Source organism: Opisthocomus hoazin, chromosome 26 (genome assembly GCF_030867145.1).
Source record: "Opisthocomus hoazin isolate bOpiHoa1 chromosome 26, bOpiHoa1.hap1, whole genome shotgun sequence".
NCBI lineage: Eukaryota > Metazoa > Chordata > Aves > Opisthocomiformes > Opisthocomidae > Opisthocomus > Opisthocomus hoazin.
The window spans coordinates 5,483,268-5,496,025 of record NC_134439.1 but is presented as its reverse complement, the minus strand read 5'-3'; the positions used below and the strand labels follow the sequence as shown (position 1 = coordinate 5,496,025).

The 12,758-nt window shown below is 58.0% G+C and overlaps 1 protein-coding gene across 2 annotated transcripts; it reads right to left on the bottom strand.

Annotated features, from left to right (window-relative positions):
• Nucleotides 1-1,216: 1,216 nt before the first annotated feature.
• On the bottom strand, nt 1,217-12,557 carry CBX1 (chromobox 1). Of its 2 annotated transcripts, none has more exons than XM_075443506.1 (5): nt 12,421-12,557; nt 4,294-4,469; nt 3,064-3,241; nt 2,250-2,344; nt 1,217-1,577 (listed from the first exon to the last, which is right to left on the bottom strand). In XM_075443506.1, the coding sequence occupies exons 2-5, from the start codon at nt 4,431-4,433 to the stop codon at nt 1,433-1,435; spliced, it is 558 nt and encodes a 185-aa protein (XP_075299621.1). In that variant the 5' UTR covers nt 4,434-4,469; nt 12,421-12,557; the 3' UTR covers nt 1,217-1,432. The 2 variants fall into 2 exon arrangements, with proteins under 2 accessions (XP_075299621.1, XP_075299623.1); XM_075443508.1 differs by having other exon boundaries at nt 4,294-4,466.
• Nucleotides 12,558-12,758: the final 201 nt, after the last annotated feature.

The window sequence follows — 12,758 nt, the reverse complement described above, 5'->3', positions numbered from 1 at the left end:
GACAAAAAACTGACAGAGCTCGGTATGAAGTTAAAATCCAAACACGTACTTTACATTTAAACAACGTTTTCACAGAAACCTAAACACATGCTTTTAAAAAAAGGTTTGTACAATGCAAGTCTAGATACATACCACCCTACAAGGAGGTGCCAGGAGTCTGGTGGGGCTCATGACTCCAGACATTAAATAGCTCAGTATTTGTAACGAATCTGATTAAAAAAAAACACAACCCTCAGAAGATTCAGGGTGACGCATCCGGCTCCAGCACCAGCGTCTGGCCTCCTGCAAACAATCGCTTGTTACGGGAGAACATGGAATTGATTTTTATCTTTTGCTGCTGTTGATTTCCTCTTCCTCCCACGACCAAAGGGTTCCCAAAGCTGCTGGCTGGACAGTCACATCAAGGTGAGAAAAGGAACAAGCAGTCAGAAGTCTCTCTCCCCCCCAAATTTTGAGAAATAGCACCTTGTAACGTAAAGAAGGGTAGAAAGGCTTTTCAAGGGTTAAAATCCACTCCCGCCCCACACCCCACACTCCCACATACAATGCATGTGTCAGTAACTGGCAGTTCTGCTTCAGGACAATACGAATCACAAGTTTGCATTTTCACAAGTCTCCCCTCACCCCCCTCCCCCCCCTAAAAATTGCTCGCAGGGCTTTGAGGATGTCGACTCCCGAGATTTGGACATTCACAGTTTCAGTCTTGTGTCAGTGTCCCTGTCTCCCTAGTTCTGTCATCAGCACTGAGCTCTTACCCCGCCCCCCCCCCCAGCTTTTTTTTTCTTTTCTGAATTCAGGTTCTACAAAAGATCTGGAAATGATTTGGAACATTGTCACCAGAGCTCATCTCCCTCCCTCCCCAATTAAAGAAGAGACCAATTTCCCCACATCCCTCCCCCCAACCCCCCAAACCAATACACCAGTAAATAGCAAAAGAAAAAAAAACAAAAACAAAAACAACCTACACACATGCTACGCTGTAAAAATGCAGAATTAACACTATTGGGAAGAAGGCTGTGGGTTGCTGAGATGGTCTTTGAAGAATAAGCAGTATCCATCTGCACTCCCTTTCCCCAGCCCACCCATCGCCAGTGATCGTCCTTCATGGAAGGGGCTTTGCTTCCTCTCCCACAAGCTGCAAAATAGACAGCCTTGAAACAAACACCCCGTTTCTCCCCCCAACGCCCCGAGTATCCCCTGCCCTTCCCCCCCCCCCCCAACTGAGCCGGGCTGGTTTGAATCTGAACACAGCGTGAAGCTGCATAAAGCAGTTGAGCAGCTGCAGGGCACAGAAACCATACTGGTCTCTTCAAAGGGCATCTTCTCCAGCCATCTCTACGCTCCCGACCGAGCAGAGCTGCGTTCTCTCCCTCTTGCTCAAACCCACAGTTCAGATCTTTATACAAAGGCTGGCCAGAGCGGGTGCCGGGGCTTAGTTCTTGTCCTCTTTCTTGTCATCGTCCTCTGAGGGGTAGGAATGCCATGTCAACCTCTCCTCGTAGAACGAGATGACCACCTGCGGGCACTTGATGTTGGCTTCCTTGGCAGGGACCAGGTCGGCCTCGTCCGAGTTCTTCCTACAGGCCAGAGCAGAGGTGCAAGTTAGGGGGCTGTGGAGGGGAGGTGGAAGAAGTGGAGACCGGAGAAAAATCAAGAAGCGGCAGGTAAATGGAGTCCCTGAGGCGCTCCGGGTATCCGAGTGACCCCTTCCCGAGTGGCTCTGGAGCAGGGAGAAGCAGCGCGTGAGCCCAGGAAAAATTCAGGCTTGAGTTCAGCTCTCTGTTGTCGGGGATGGGGAGAGAAGGCGAATCAAAGCTGTGGCCCTGCCCCCAGCCACTCCGCACTGCTGAGACGGTGCGAAAGCGGACGGCTCGCACACCTCCGCCTGGTTTGGCTCCCACCTGCGCCAGCGACAAGCCCTGTGTCACTACAGCCAAAGGGGACGCGGTCATCGTCACGGCTCTCCTCTCGGCGCAGCCTTCTGAAACTGCAGCCCGTGCCACGACACCGTGCCCCTCTCTCTCCCCAAGCTCGCGCCTGCTGCGGGGGGACATCTTAAGAGCCACACGATCCCAAGGGCCCTACCTGCTCGTTTCACATCCACGTTAGCCTCAGCGCAGAGGGTCACCTCAGGCAGCAGCGCCATCGTGAAAGATTTCATGCCAGGTAGCAGGGACTCCCCGGGTGCAGGTCCTTCCCTCTCTGGCACAGAATAAGTGAAGAAGTGACAGACACAAAGACACACTCACCACTTCATCAGGAACATGAGCTCCCCGCTGGAATCCGTGGCACCGATGATTCGCTCCGGCTCAAATCCTCGGGCAAAGCCTCGCGGTTTCTCCGACTGAAAAGAGATAAGTTTCCGCTTGTAGCATCACCTGGGTGACAGCCACAGCCCTGTTCCTGGTCACCAGACGCACCGGTGGCTGTTCAGCAAGGCTCTGCATATCAGACGCTCGGGCTGTAACGACTAAGGACCGCCTGGGTGCAAAGCCACCGCGCAGAGGTGACCTCCCGCCAGGCCGCGGGCAGCGCAGCCGAGCGCCCTGCTCACGCTGCGAGCAGAGGATCTGATTTCCAAGGGCCCGCTGGTTAAACTCTTGTGCTGGCCGAGATTCAGCGGCTCCCGGGATGAAAACCAGACTGCGGAGCCTTTCACCGTCCCTTTTCCCTAGCAGCTACAAGCACCCTGAGCAGGAGGCTCTCCGCTCCACCTTGTTCCCTCTTCAAGAGGCAACTCCTGCCTCCCAGCTCAGCCCCTGTGCGGTTCTTCTGGAGAAGCTGGGGCTCCATAGCCTTTTGCTTCAAGAACCGGCCTTTCAGCTTAGTGCTAGGACTGGCTCTAAGCAGCCCAGCTTAGAAAACAGCTCGCGCCTCCTCCCGAAAGCCACAGCTTTTCGGCAGCGCTCCAGCCGTGTCACACTGAGGTGCGACAGCTTCCCCTCCACGCAGGAGAACGGTTTGGTTTTGACTGAGGTTTTGGAGCGCGGCTGCTCTAGCTGCTAGACACTGTGCCAAGCGCAGGGGTAAGGAGGTGAGCGCAGAAACCCCACCCCGCCTCACCTCCTCCTTCTTCTTCTTTGGTTTGCTCTCCTCCCCTTTATCCTCCGTGTCAGACTCCGCTTTGCGCTTGCTTCCCTCGGACTTCTCGCTCTCGTGTGCGGTTTTCTGGGACTGAAGGAACTCTGCAATGAGGTCTGGGCAGTCGAGGTTCTCCTCCGGCTCCCATGTGTTATCTTCACTGCAATTGAAGACCACAGCTGAGTTCTACCCGTGGGCAGCTCGGCCCCATCTGGAGTACTCTGTCCAGTTCTGGGCTCCCCAGTTCAAGGAAGATGAGTAGCTACTGGAGAGAGTCCAGCGGAGGGCTGCGAGGATGAGGAGGGGACTGGAGCATCTCTCCTACGAGGAGAGGCTGAGGGAGCTGGGCTTGTTCAGCCTGGAGGAGAGAAGGCTGAGAGGCGACCTTAGAAATATTTATAAATATCTGCAGGGTTGGGGTCAGGAGGATGGGGCCAGGCTCTGTTCAGTGGTGCCCAGCGACAGGACAAGGGGCAACGGGCACAAACTGAAGCTGAGGAAGCTCCAGCTGAACATGAGGAAGAACTTCTTCCCTCTGAGGGTGACGGAGCCCTGACCCAGGCTGCCCAGGGAGGCTGTGGAGTCTCCTTCTCTGGAGATACTCAAGACCCGCCTGGACACGGTGCTGTGCAGCCTGCTCTGGGTGACCCTGCTTGGGCAGGGGGTTGGGCTGGGTGACCCACAGAGGTCCCTGCCAACCCCGACCATTCTGTGGTTTTGTGCAGCTTTTGCTGCCAAGAAAAGCCCAGGACACCCGGTCACGCAGAGATGCTGAGAGAAGCAGCAGTCTGGGTGCGGGTGTCCTCGCGCCATGAAACAGGACCCTGCCCTCATCCAGGCAGGGATGCCAGAGGGCAGGGCACTTCTTTCCCTCCTCAGGAGACAAATGCAATGTATTTTATTCGGCTGCTTGTTGCACACTAGGCTAAAGGCGGGGGGAAGCCCCACCAGGGCACTGCACAGCCTGTTTGCAAGACAGGACCTTCTCGCTTACGCTGTGCTCTCGTTGCCCTGATTCGAGCTCAAGGCGTCCAGCACCGCTAATTTTCTCCTCATGGCTGCCCTTGGCCCGTTAGCTCCATTTTACAGACAAGGAGAGGCGCAGGGAGACCGAGCCACCTGCCCGGAGGCTTCGGGAGCCAAAGGCAGCAGAGCTGCCTGTGCCGGAGCAGCCCAGCACCCACCCGCAGCGGCAGGCAGGGAGGCACTTACTCCGAGAAGCCTTTCCACTTCAGCAGGTATTCCACTTTGCCCTTTACCACTCGCCGATCCAGGACCTTCTCCACCACATACTCCTCCTCCTCTTCCTCTAAGACCTCTTCCACTTTCTTCTTGTTCTGTTTTTTTCCCATTGTGCTGGCCAGTTTTTCAGCTTACGGGCGACGCTGCTAAAAGAGGAGAGAGAACCACATGTTTACGTCGAGGTTAGGTTTGCCTTTGCCAGGCAGCAAACGCACGCAGAGGCAAAGCACAGGGCAGGAACGCTGCTTTGGAGAAAACAGGCAGTACAAAGGAGGTAACACCTGGAGAGATGGGCCAGGCTGGTCCTGCCAGCCGAAAATCCAAACGGCCCTCTCCAGCAGGAGCCACTGCATGTCCACAACGCCCTTCTGACACACGGCTTCGGCCTTTTTGTCTCCCCAGCACCTTATTTCACCACTTCCACCAAGACCTCGCCTGATCCCACCCACACTTCGTCCCTCTTTTCAGCACACCACGTCTTAACCTCGCTGCTCCCACGCGTTGCCCGTCGACCTCCAGACACGAAGCCACATCCTACGGCAGCGGCTCCACGCCTTGTCCTTCCTCTGCAAGTCCCCAGCGTCCCCCCTCAACCCGCTCTCCCCCCTCTCCTCACCTCGCCGCCCTGCCCTTCAGCTCAGTTCAACCCTGCCTTGAGCTGCAGAAAGCATCTGCAGGGCTGCGTGGCAGCGGGAGGGAGACAGCGCACTGCTGATATCAAATAAAAGTTAATAAATAGTTAATCCGAGTTAAATACGAGTCACAGTCCCTGATACCGAGCTCCCCACGTTCATTTCTCTGCTGGTTCACGGATGTGCACTCTGGGATATTTATCTAACTCACCAACCCAGAAAATGTTCTTTTTTTTCCTTATCTTCTAGAGCTGTTTGGACAGTCCAAAATGCCTGCACGTATGTCCTGTGCTTGCTGGGAAGTGGCAGCAGCGGTGCAGAGCTAGGAGAAGTCTCCAGCCCGACCCAGCCTCAGGCTACCTGCCGCAAAGGCCGCAGCACCCGGGGAAGGCGGGGGACCGCAGAGGAGAAGCAGCCCTGCCAACACGCCGGGCGCTTCCCCCAGGCTGAAACGAAACGCTTTGGAGAGCCAAAAACCACAGAGGGGCCCTGCTTCCCCGCTGCAACCCAGCTCGGACCAGTAAGAGCACCGCAGGCGGGCAGACCCAGGGTCGGGGATGGCCGCGCACCTCGTCCCTGCTGCGGGGCAGGCGGCTCTGTCAGAATCACCTCCGGTCCTCGCAAATGCTCTCCGGACGCTTCCTGGCTGGTACCAGTCACACTGGCACGTCCCAGCCCCACAGACAAGCTCCCGAGCTACTGCACAGCCCTGTGAGCGGAGGCACAAACCGAGCATCTGCTCATGCGGGAAGGGGACGCGGGATGGATTTTTCGTTAAAGAAAAATATAGAGGCCTCTAGCACCCCGACCTCGCCATCAGCCTCTGCTCCAAAGGAGTCCGCGCAGGCAGCCGAGCATGCTGAACACGTTGCACTGATTTCGACCGACCAAAAGGTCGGGAGGTTCCAAGTCTGCCCGTCTGTTATCCCTGATAAGCAGCTACGCCGTCACTGAGAGCCGCTGGCAACGGGACCCAGACTGCCTGAAACCACCTCAGCCTCCCAAAACCCCACCCTGCCGCCCGGGGAGCTTCCACAGCCTGAGCCCTTTTCTATTGCAGTAAAATACATATTTTCTGCCAAGGAAAATGACTGGCAAGCGGGTCAGACATTACCTGCCCAGAAACTTTTGTTTTGCCACTCAGGTTATCATGAATCTCTAGACTAAATTTCAGCTGGCAGAGTCTGTGCAAGCTGGGGCTGGTTTATACGGCACAACAAAACCCCGCAGATTTACGGGGCTGAAGGAGACGTCGGAGTTCAGCAACAGCCTCAGCTCTCGGGCTACAGCTGGATGAGCTCCCTCGCGCACAAGATGCTGCTGAGCCGAGCTGCTGCCGTTAGCGTATCCTACGAAGGAGAAGGCTTAAAACCAAGCTCCACAAAGCTCAAAAGACGTCCTGCCAGTTCAGACCAGCAGAAGCCACCGTGGAGGGAGGACAGCCCAGCCAGCATGCTCCAGACCCCCTCCGTCTCTGCTGCCATCTCGGAGAGGGCTCGAGGGCAGCCGAGGAGCGTGGCAGAGCGCAGAGGGAGCAAGCAGCACTTCTGTGCTTGGCAGGCGCTGGACCAACGTGTTCATACTTTGGACTCCACTGCTGCACTGCTGCTTTCCACCTGACCTTGGCATACAAGCTGTGCCAGCGCCCGGGATCTCGCTCTGCAGGGCCCTTGGTCTCCGGCCGTGCCTGCTGCCAGACAGACCCCTTCACACCCCAGTCCCGAGGCAGCCACAGCCTCCTCACCGGATGGCAATGCCTGGGCACAAGGAGGAACAAACACCTTCCCCTCGCCGCGGCACCCAGAGTTGGGGCTGCTCATGCACCAGGCTGAGGACCGGCAATAAAAGCCAGGCCAAAGTGGCTGCGACCATCTCGGGGTGTTTGGTGGTCACTGAGCAAGGTGGGGGGTCCCAGAGCCCAGGCTCGGCATCACAAGCCTTTTCTTCCTTCTGCTCGTTTAGCACTGGACATCTCCCCTGCCTTTCTTCTGACCAGTGCTCTCAGAAGAGGGGTTGGCACCTGAGCAGGCTGCAGAGCAGGCAGGGACAAGGGAAGAGCTTGTTCTGCTGCTGCACCGTGCTTGCAGAGCTCCAGTGTCTGCCAAGGGTGAAACTAAACCCACTCTACGTGTTAGATGACGTCAGAAGTTCCCTGCCCCGCACGGAGCGGGGTGCTGGTAGGGATATTCCGCAGACAGGCAGTGCATCCTTTATTGAATATCAGAGGACACGCAGCCCCCCAAGACGGAAATTTTATTGCCCTATTCAACAGGGGGGGGAAACCCAACTACACGGACAAAGCCCACTAAAACAGAGCCGTAGAAGAACACGCATCAGAGAGGCTTTCCCCTCCTTAGCTCCTGGGCTGAAATACACTGACAGGATCTTTACTCAGATGCCAGACGGAGGCAAACGAAGTGGCCAGGCTGGCGGTCGCCTGCGGCCTCGCCGAGGAGGAGGCCAGGCTGCTGGCACCGCCTCAGCTGGTGTGCAACACAGCAATGCGAAGCCTCCGACCCACTGCCAGCCTCTAATCCCCGAGCAGGAGCCAGCGCTGCAGCAGGAAGCCGAGAGATCGTGTTTCACTCTGGAATTCTTCAGGCAGTTCCTTCCTCCCGCAAAGGACAGCCTTCCTCCCCTCCATCCTCCTCCTCCAGCACCGCATGGCCGCTGGAGATGGGGCCCAGAGCTGAGCGCGCCATGGCAGAGGAGATTCCCAAGAATGCAGCTCCGACTACAACCAGCAAATAAACTCCGAGAGAGTCTGGAGGGCCGAGATCTCGGGCTTCCCCTCTCTCGGCAGGGAATTCTGCTCAGCTGCAGGTTGTGGAGTCTCCTTCTCTGGAGATATTCCAGCCCCGCCTGGACGCGGTGCTGTGCAGCCTGCTGTGGGTGACCCTGCTTGGGCAGGGGGTTGGGCTGGGTGACCCCCAGAGGTCCCTGCCAACTCCCGCCATGCTGGGATTCTGTGTGAAAAGGAGTTCAGGTGAAAGAGCTGCAGTTATCGCCTGGAGACAGGTTTGTTCATAAGGCACCTAAGGATGCTCAGCCAGGTCGCCGGGCCACTTGAGCAGCTTCCTAAGAAGGCAGCTGGATCAAAGAGTCTAACAGCAGCATCTGGCCAAGATGAGCTCAGAGGGGAGTTGCTAAAACTAGCGCTGGTGTGTAGGACAGGCAGGTGTGGAAAAGGAAACAGAGAGAGGTGACAAAGCAATGCAACGCTGCAGGTCCGTCGTTTTATTGTGGCAAGCGCTGAGCAGAGAAGATGCAAATCCTAGGCCAGGAGCACTTTGAGAAAGAGCTTGCCAAGGGGAGGGACAAATACACCAGTGCAACGGGCTGCAGCAACCGTACCTTAAGCGCACAGCAGACAGCAACCTCTCCCAAGCCCCGCGACGCTCGGGGCCTGCTCCTTTCAGCGGCCGCTCCCCTGTTTCTGCCAGAGGCATTTACACCGCGGGGCACCAGCGTCACCCCCTCGCACGGACCCGCTCTGCCTCTGCGGGTTCGCAAGATGTCTGCTCCCACCCAGCCGACAAGCCGTCCCCTCGGCGGTCACCCCTGCGGCAGGGACAACGGCTGGTTTTGCCCCCAGAGCTCGCAAGCCAGGAGGGTGCTCCGGGCAGTGAGGGCAGGCTGCGGCTCACCGCGGTGCAGATCTCAGCGTTCCAGCCAGCAGCACAGAGGCGAGCTGCTACACAGGCCTCTCGCTGCACTGCAGTCAAAAACGCAGCTCGAGTGCAAGAAAGGGACTTCAGCCCCCCCCCCCCATCCCCCGGGGGGTACGAACCTGCGCGTGGCAAAGCACCCGAGCTGCTCCCCACTCCCTCTTCCTCCTCCTCAGGAATGCCTCCGTGGAACGGAGCGCTCGACAAAGATTTCAGCCCTCTGTGACCGGTCATACCCAAACCCTCCAATTTTAATTGTTAAAAACAAACCGCAGCCGCCCAAAGCACTGGCTGGGTTCTGATCTCTGGAGGGAGGGGGAGAGGTTGAACGATCCTCGTCTGCTTGGAAAGGCAGCACAGGGAAGACTTGTCCCGTGCTCAGCTCCCTCATCTCCAGAGCCTTCAAACAAACACATTTCACTCAGACCGAGCTCCTGGGCACAGAGCTGCAGAGCGAAGCCGTCTGATTTTGCCTGGGCATTTCTGGGGAGGGCAGATAACTCCTATTATGTTTACACAAGCAGTCTCATGTCTACAGAATTTGGGGCTAGATGACTCCTGTCTGAGGGAGCTCTCAGCAGCAGCACGTTTCCTAACATCCAGCTTTGATTTTTTATACTCAATGTGTGAAAAAAGTTGGCTTATACCAAAGAATACGATTTCAAGACAAATTCCGGATGGGCCTATGCCAAATTTTTCCATTTTCACTCGCTGCTTCTTACCTAACACTCAAGGCAAAGACGAAATCCTTTGTGAAGAAGAAAGCAGAACAGAGAGAGACCAAAAGAATAACAGCTTGGTCTGCAGCTAAGAGGAAAAGGAACCAGGACACACCTAAGCCACTTGAAAAGAATTCAGACTCCGGTAAAAGTCCATGAAGAAAGAGCCCGACACAAAGGTGTGTACAAAAGCCTGCATTACTGGCACAGGAGCAGACGGAGGAGCAAGAGCTAGAGCTGACAGCGCGCCATCGCAGTAAATCCGAGCGCGGCACAAGCTGGTATCACGAGATCTCCTGGAGATCCACATCCAGGTGGTGAAACCACCACCAGACAAATACAAATTCACCCAGCCCCGCTGGCTGGGGCACTTTTTCTGAAGATCGTGAAGCTCTACTCAACGCCCTTCCGTGATGCCTGGCGCCGACCTTTTCGGTAGAAAGCTTAACAAAGGAAAGGAGGACCAGCCTAAGAAGAAAAATATGAAGACCCGGAGGTTTCACTGGGGCACGGACTAGTTCCATTAGCTGCATCATAAAGGAATAACAGTTCAGCTCGGCTTTAATGAGTTCTAAACTTCAAACATTTCCTCCTCCTGCCTTTCTCAAACTTGGCTGGGATCGCTCATCTCTTTAAAGACTTATGAGCATGCCAAGTCTCTTCCACACGCGCCACGGAAAGGCAGCAGGCATCTTTCTTTTGAAGTGGGAACAAGCATGTTAAGTCTTCCACTCTCCAGAACCTGAAAACAGCAGAAAACATTTCTGGAAAGTTTGAGTGAAAGCTCCAGCCTTTGAGCGGAGACCAAACTACAGAAAAGCCACAACCTTCAAGCTCGGCCACATCAATTCCAGTTAAATTCACAACCCAGGAGTGAACGCACCTCTGGAGTTAAGAGGAACACACATGTAACAGTAGGAACGTTACCTCCCTGCAGAAGAGGACCTGAAGTAAGAAATCCTGTCATGCAGACAGGAATTTTGTTATGTGAAGGCAGACACAACTTCTGAACTCTTTAGATCAGATAAATGCTCATGGAGCCAGAGCAGGGATTTATGGTCTTCTTCCTTTTGTATGAAGAGAAGCAAACGTTGCCCCAAGCGCTGCAGACTTCCCAGTGCCCCCGACACTGCACCCTCTCCCTCTCCACAAGCGTCCTCGGCAGCACCTTCCGCTACCAGCATCCATCCCCAGGGACGGAGCGACCGCATCTCCCCAGCAGCCCCGCACCCAGGAGCTGCTCCCTGCCCCTTCCCCCAGTTATTTTTGCATTTCCCTGGCACTGGGCAGCGGGGTTAGAGCAGCTACATCTGTTTCTCATCGCTTTCGCTACCAGGATCTCAAGCACTATCATGAAACTGTCCCCGCGTCACAAACCCAACGGGGCTGTTGACTTCAAACAAACCCATTGCAAACACCTTCACCTCTCCAATGCGCGAGGGATTTTTTTTTTAGGTTAATAAAATCTCTCATAGATAGAACCTGTAATTATCCACCCAGAAAGCCCTTTTATGCCTTGATCTCTCTGTTTTATAAGGACAACACACGTGCTTGCTGCCTCTAAACTGATCAACCCCAACAGAATTGCCCCATCTCCAGGATCCTCACGCTCACCCCCCCGTGTCCCCGACGCTCCCCACCCAAACTCAGGCCATTTTCCAGTCCCTGCCATCTCCTCTGTGCCACAGGAGAGCAGCTCAGCTTCACAACCCTGAGCCGAGCCCCGCTGCCGCCCTCCCGGCTGGCCCCCGCGCTCTGGGAGCAGCTCCACATCTGCCGCTTCCTCGGCCGGCGATACAAATCCCATTTTGGCTCCATCACCACCCCTTGCCAGAAGTCCTGGTCATCCCAACTCCCATTCCAAGCCTGGCTCCACTCCCCCAGCTCCCAAACCCCCTCCCTTGGCAGAGAGGTTGGGAAAAGCCAGCCCTGTTGGGGGGCTGCACCGACACCCACCCCATGCGCGGGTGAGCAGGGACTTGACACCAGCACAGCTCCTGCTGCATTCCCCTCTTCCCTTCCCCAGCCCAGTCCTGCTTCCAGCCACAACCTCCCTTTTCCACCTCCTGCCAGCCCCATGATGAGGTCTCCGCAGGGAAGCCCTCCCCCAGCAGCTCTCCCCCAGCCCCATGGCCCCCCAGTTCGCTCCCCAGCTCTCCTCCAGCCCCACAGCCTCCCAGTTCGCTCCCCAGCAGCTCTCCTCCAGCTCCACAGCCTCCCAGTTCGCTCCCCAGCAGCTCTCCCCCAGCCCCACAGCCTCCCAGTTCGCTCCCCAGCAGCTCTCCCCCAGCCCCACAGCCTCCCAGTTCGCTCCCCAGCAGCTCTCCCCTAGTACCTCCCCCCCCCCCCCGCCCCCCCTCGCTGCCTGCCCTGCTGACCAGCTTCCCGCTCATTCTCCCCGCCAAAAGCCTCACTCGTCCCCTCCCCGCTCCCGGAGCCTGCCTCCCCCTAATCCCCCCCCCCGCCAAGGCAACACCTCCCTCCCCTTCCCCTCCCCACCAGCGGCTCTTCGACCCCCAGCCCCTCCAAACGCCGCCTCTCCCCCGAGCACAGACCCTGCTCCAGCCCCTCCCCTCCCGAAGGACGCTTTCCCCTCCCCAGCCCAGACACCCCCTCCCCGTTTCCCCAGCCCCTCCGCAGCAGCCCCTCACCCCATCCCAGCCCCCCAAGACACACCTCTCTCCCCTGCCCCCCCCCCCCCCCGCCGGGCTCAGGGCCTCCCCCTCCCCTACGAACCGGCCGGGCCCAGCCCCTCCCCACGACGAGACCCGACTTCCCCACCCCCCCCCCCCACCCCGCGGCCCCTTTGATGGCCACGGCCCTGTCAGCACCCGCGACCCCCCCCCAAATGCTTCTCTCAGCACCCCAACCCCCCCCCCGCATCCCACCCCTCAAACGCCATCGCCCCCCCCCGCCACCTCACACCCCCCCGCCACCTCACACCCCCCGCCTCAACCGCCACTTCACACCCCCCCCCGCCACCTCAGCCCCCCCCAACCGCCACCTCACACCCTTCCCCCCCCTCAGCCCCCCCCTCACCCAGTAACGCCCAGCTCCACCCCGGCGCCGCCCGCTCACCTTGCACAGCCCCGCCAACCGTCGCCGAGGGGAAGGGGCCTGCGGGGCCGGGTGCGGTGGCGGCGCGGGCCTGGCCGCTCTCCCTCCGCCTCCCTCGAACAAAAGAGCCCGGCCAGCCCCAGTACCCGCCGCGCGCACTGCGCCTGCGCCGCGACCCGCGCCCGCCCGCCCGCCGCGGGGCACCCTGGGAGCTGTAGTTTCATCCCCCTCGCCGCCGCGGGGCACACCGGGAGCCGTAGTCTACCGTTCCTCTTCCGCAGCCCTGCCGCGGGCCTTCCCGGTTAGGCCCAGCCGCGCCGTCTCGGTGGGGATCGCACCGCGGCGTGGCGTGGTCGGGG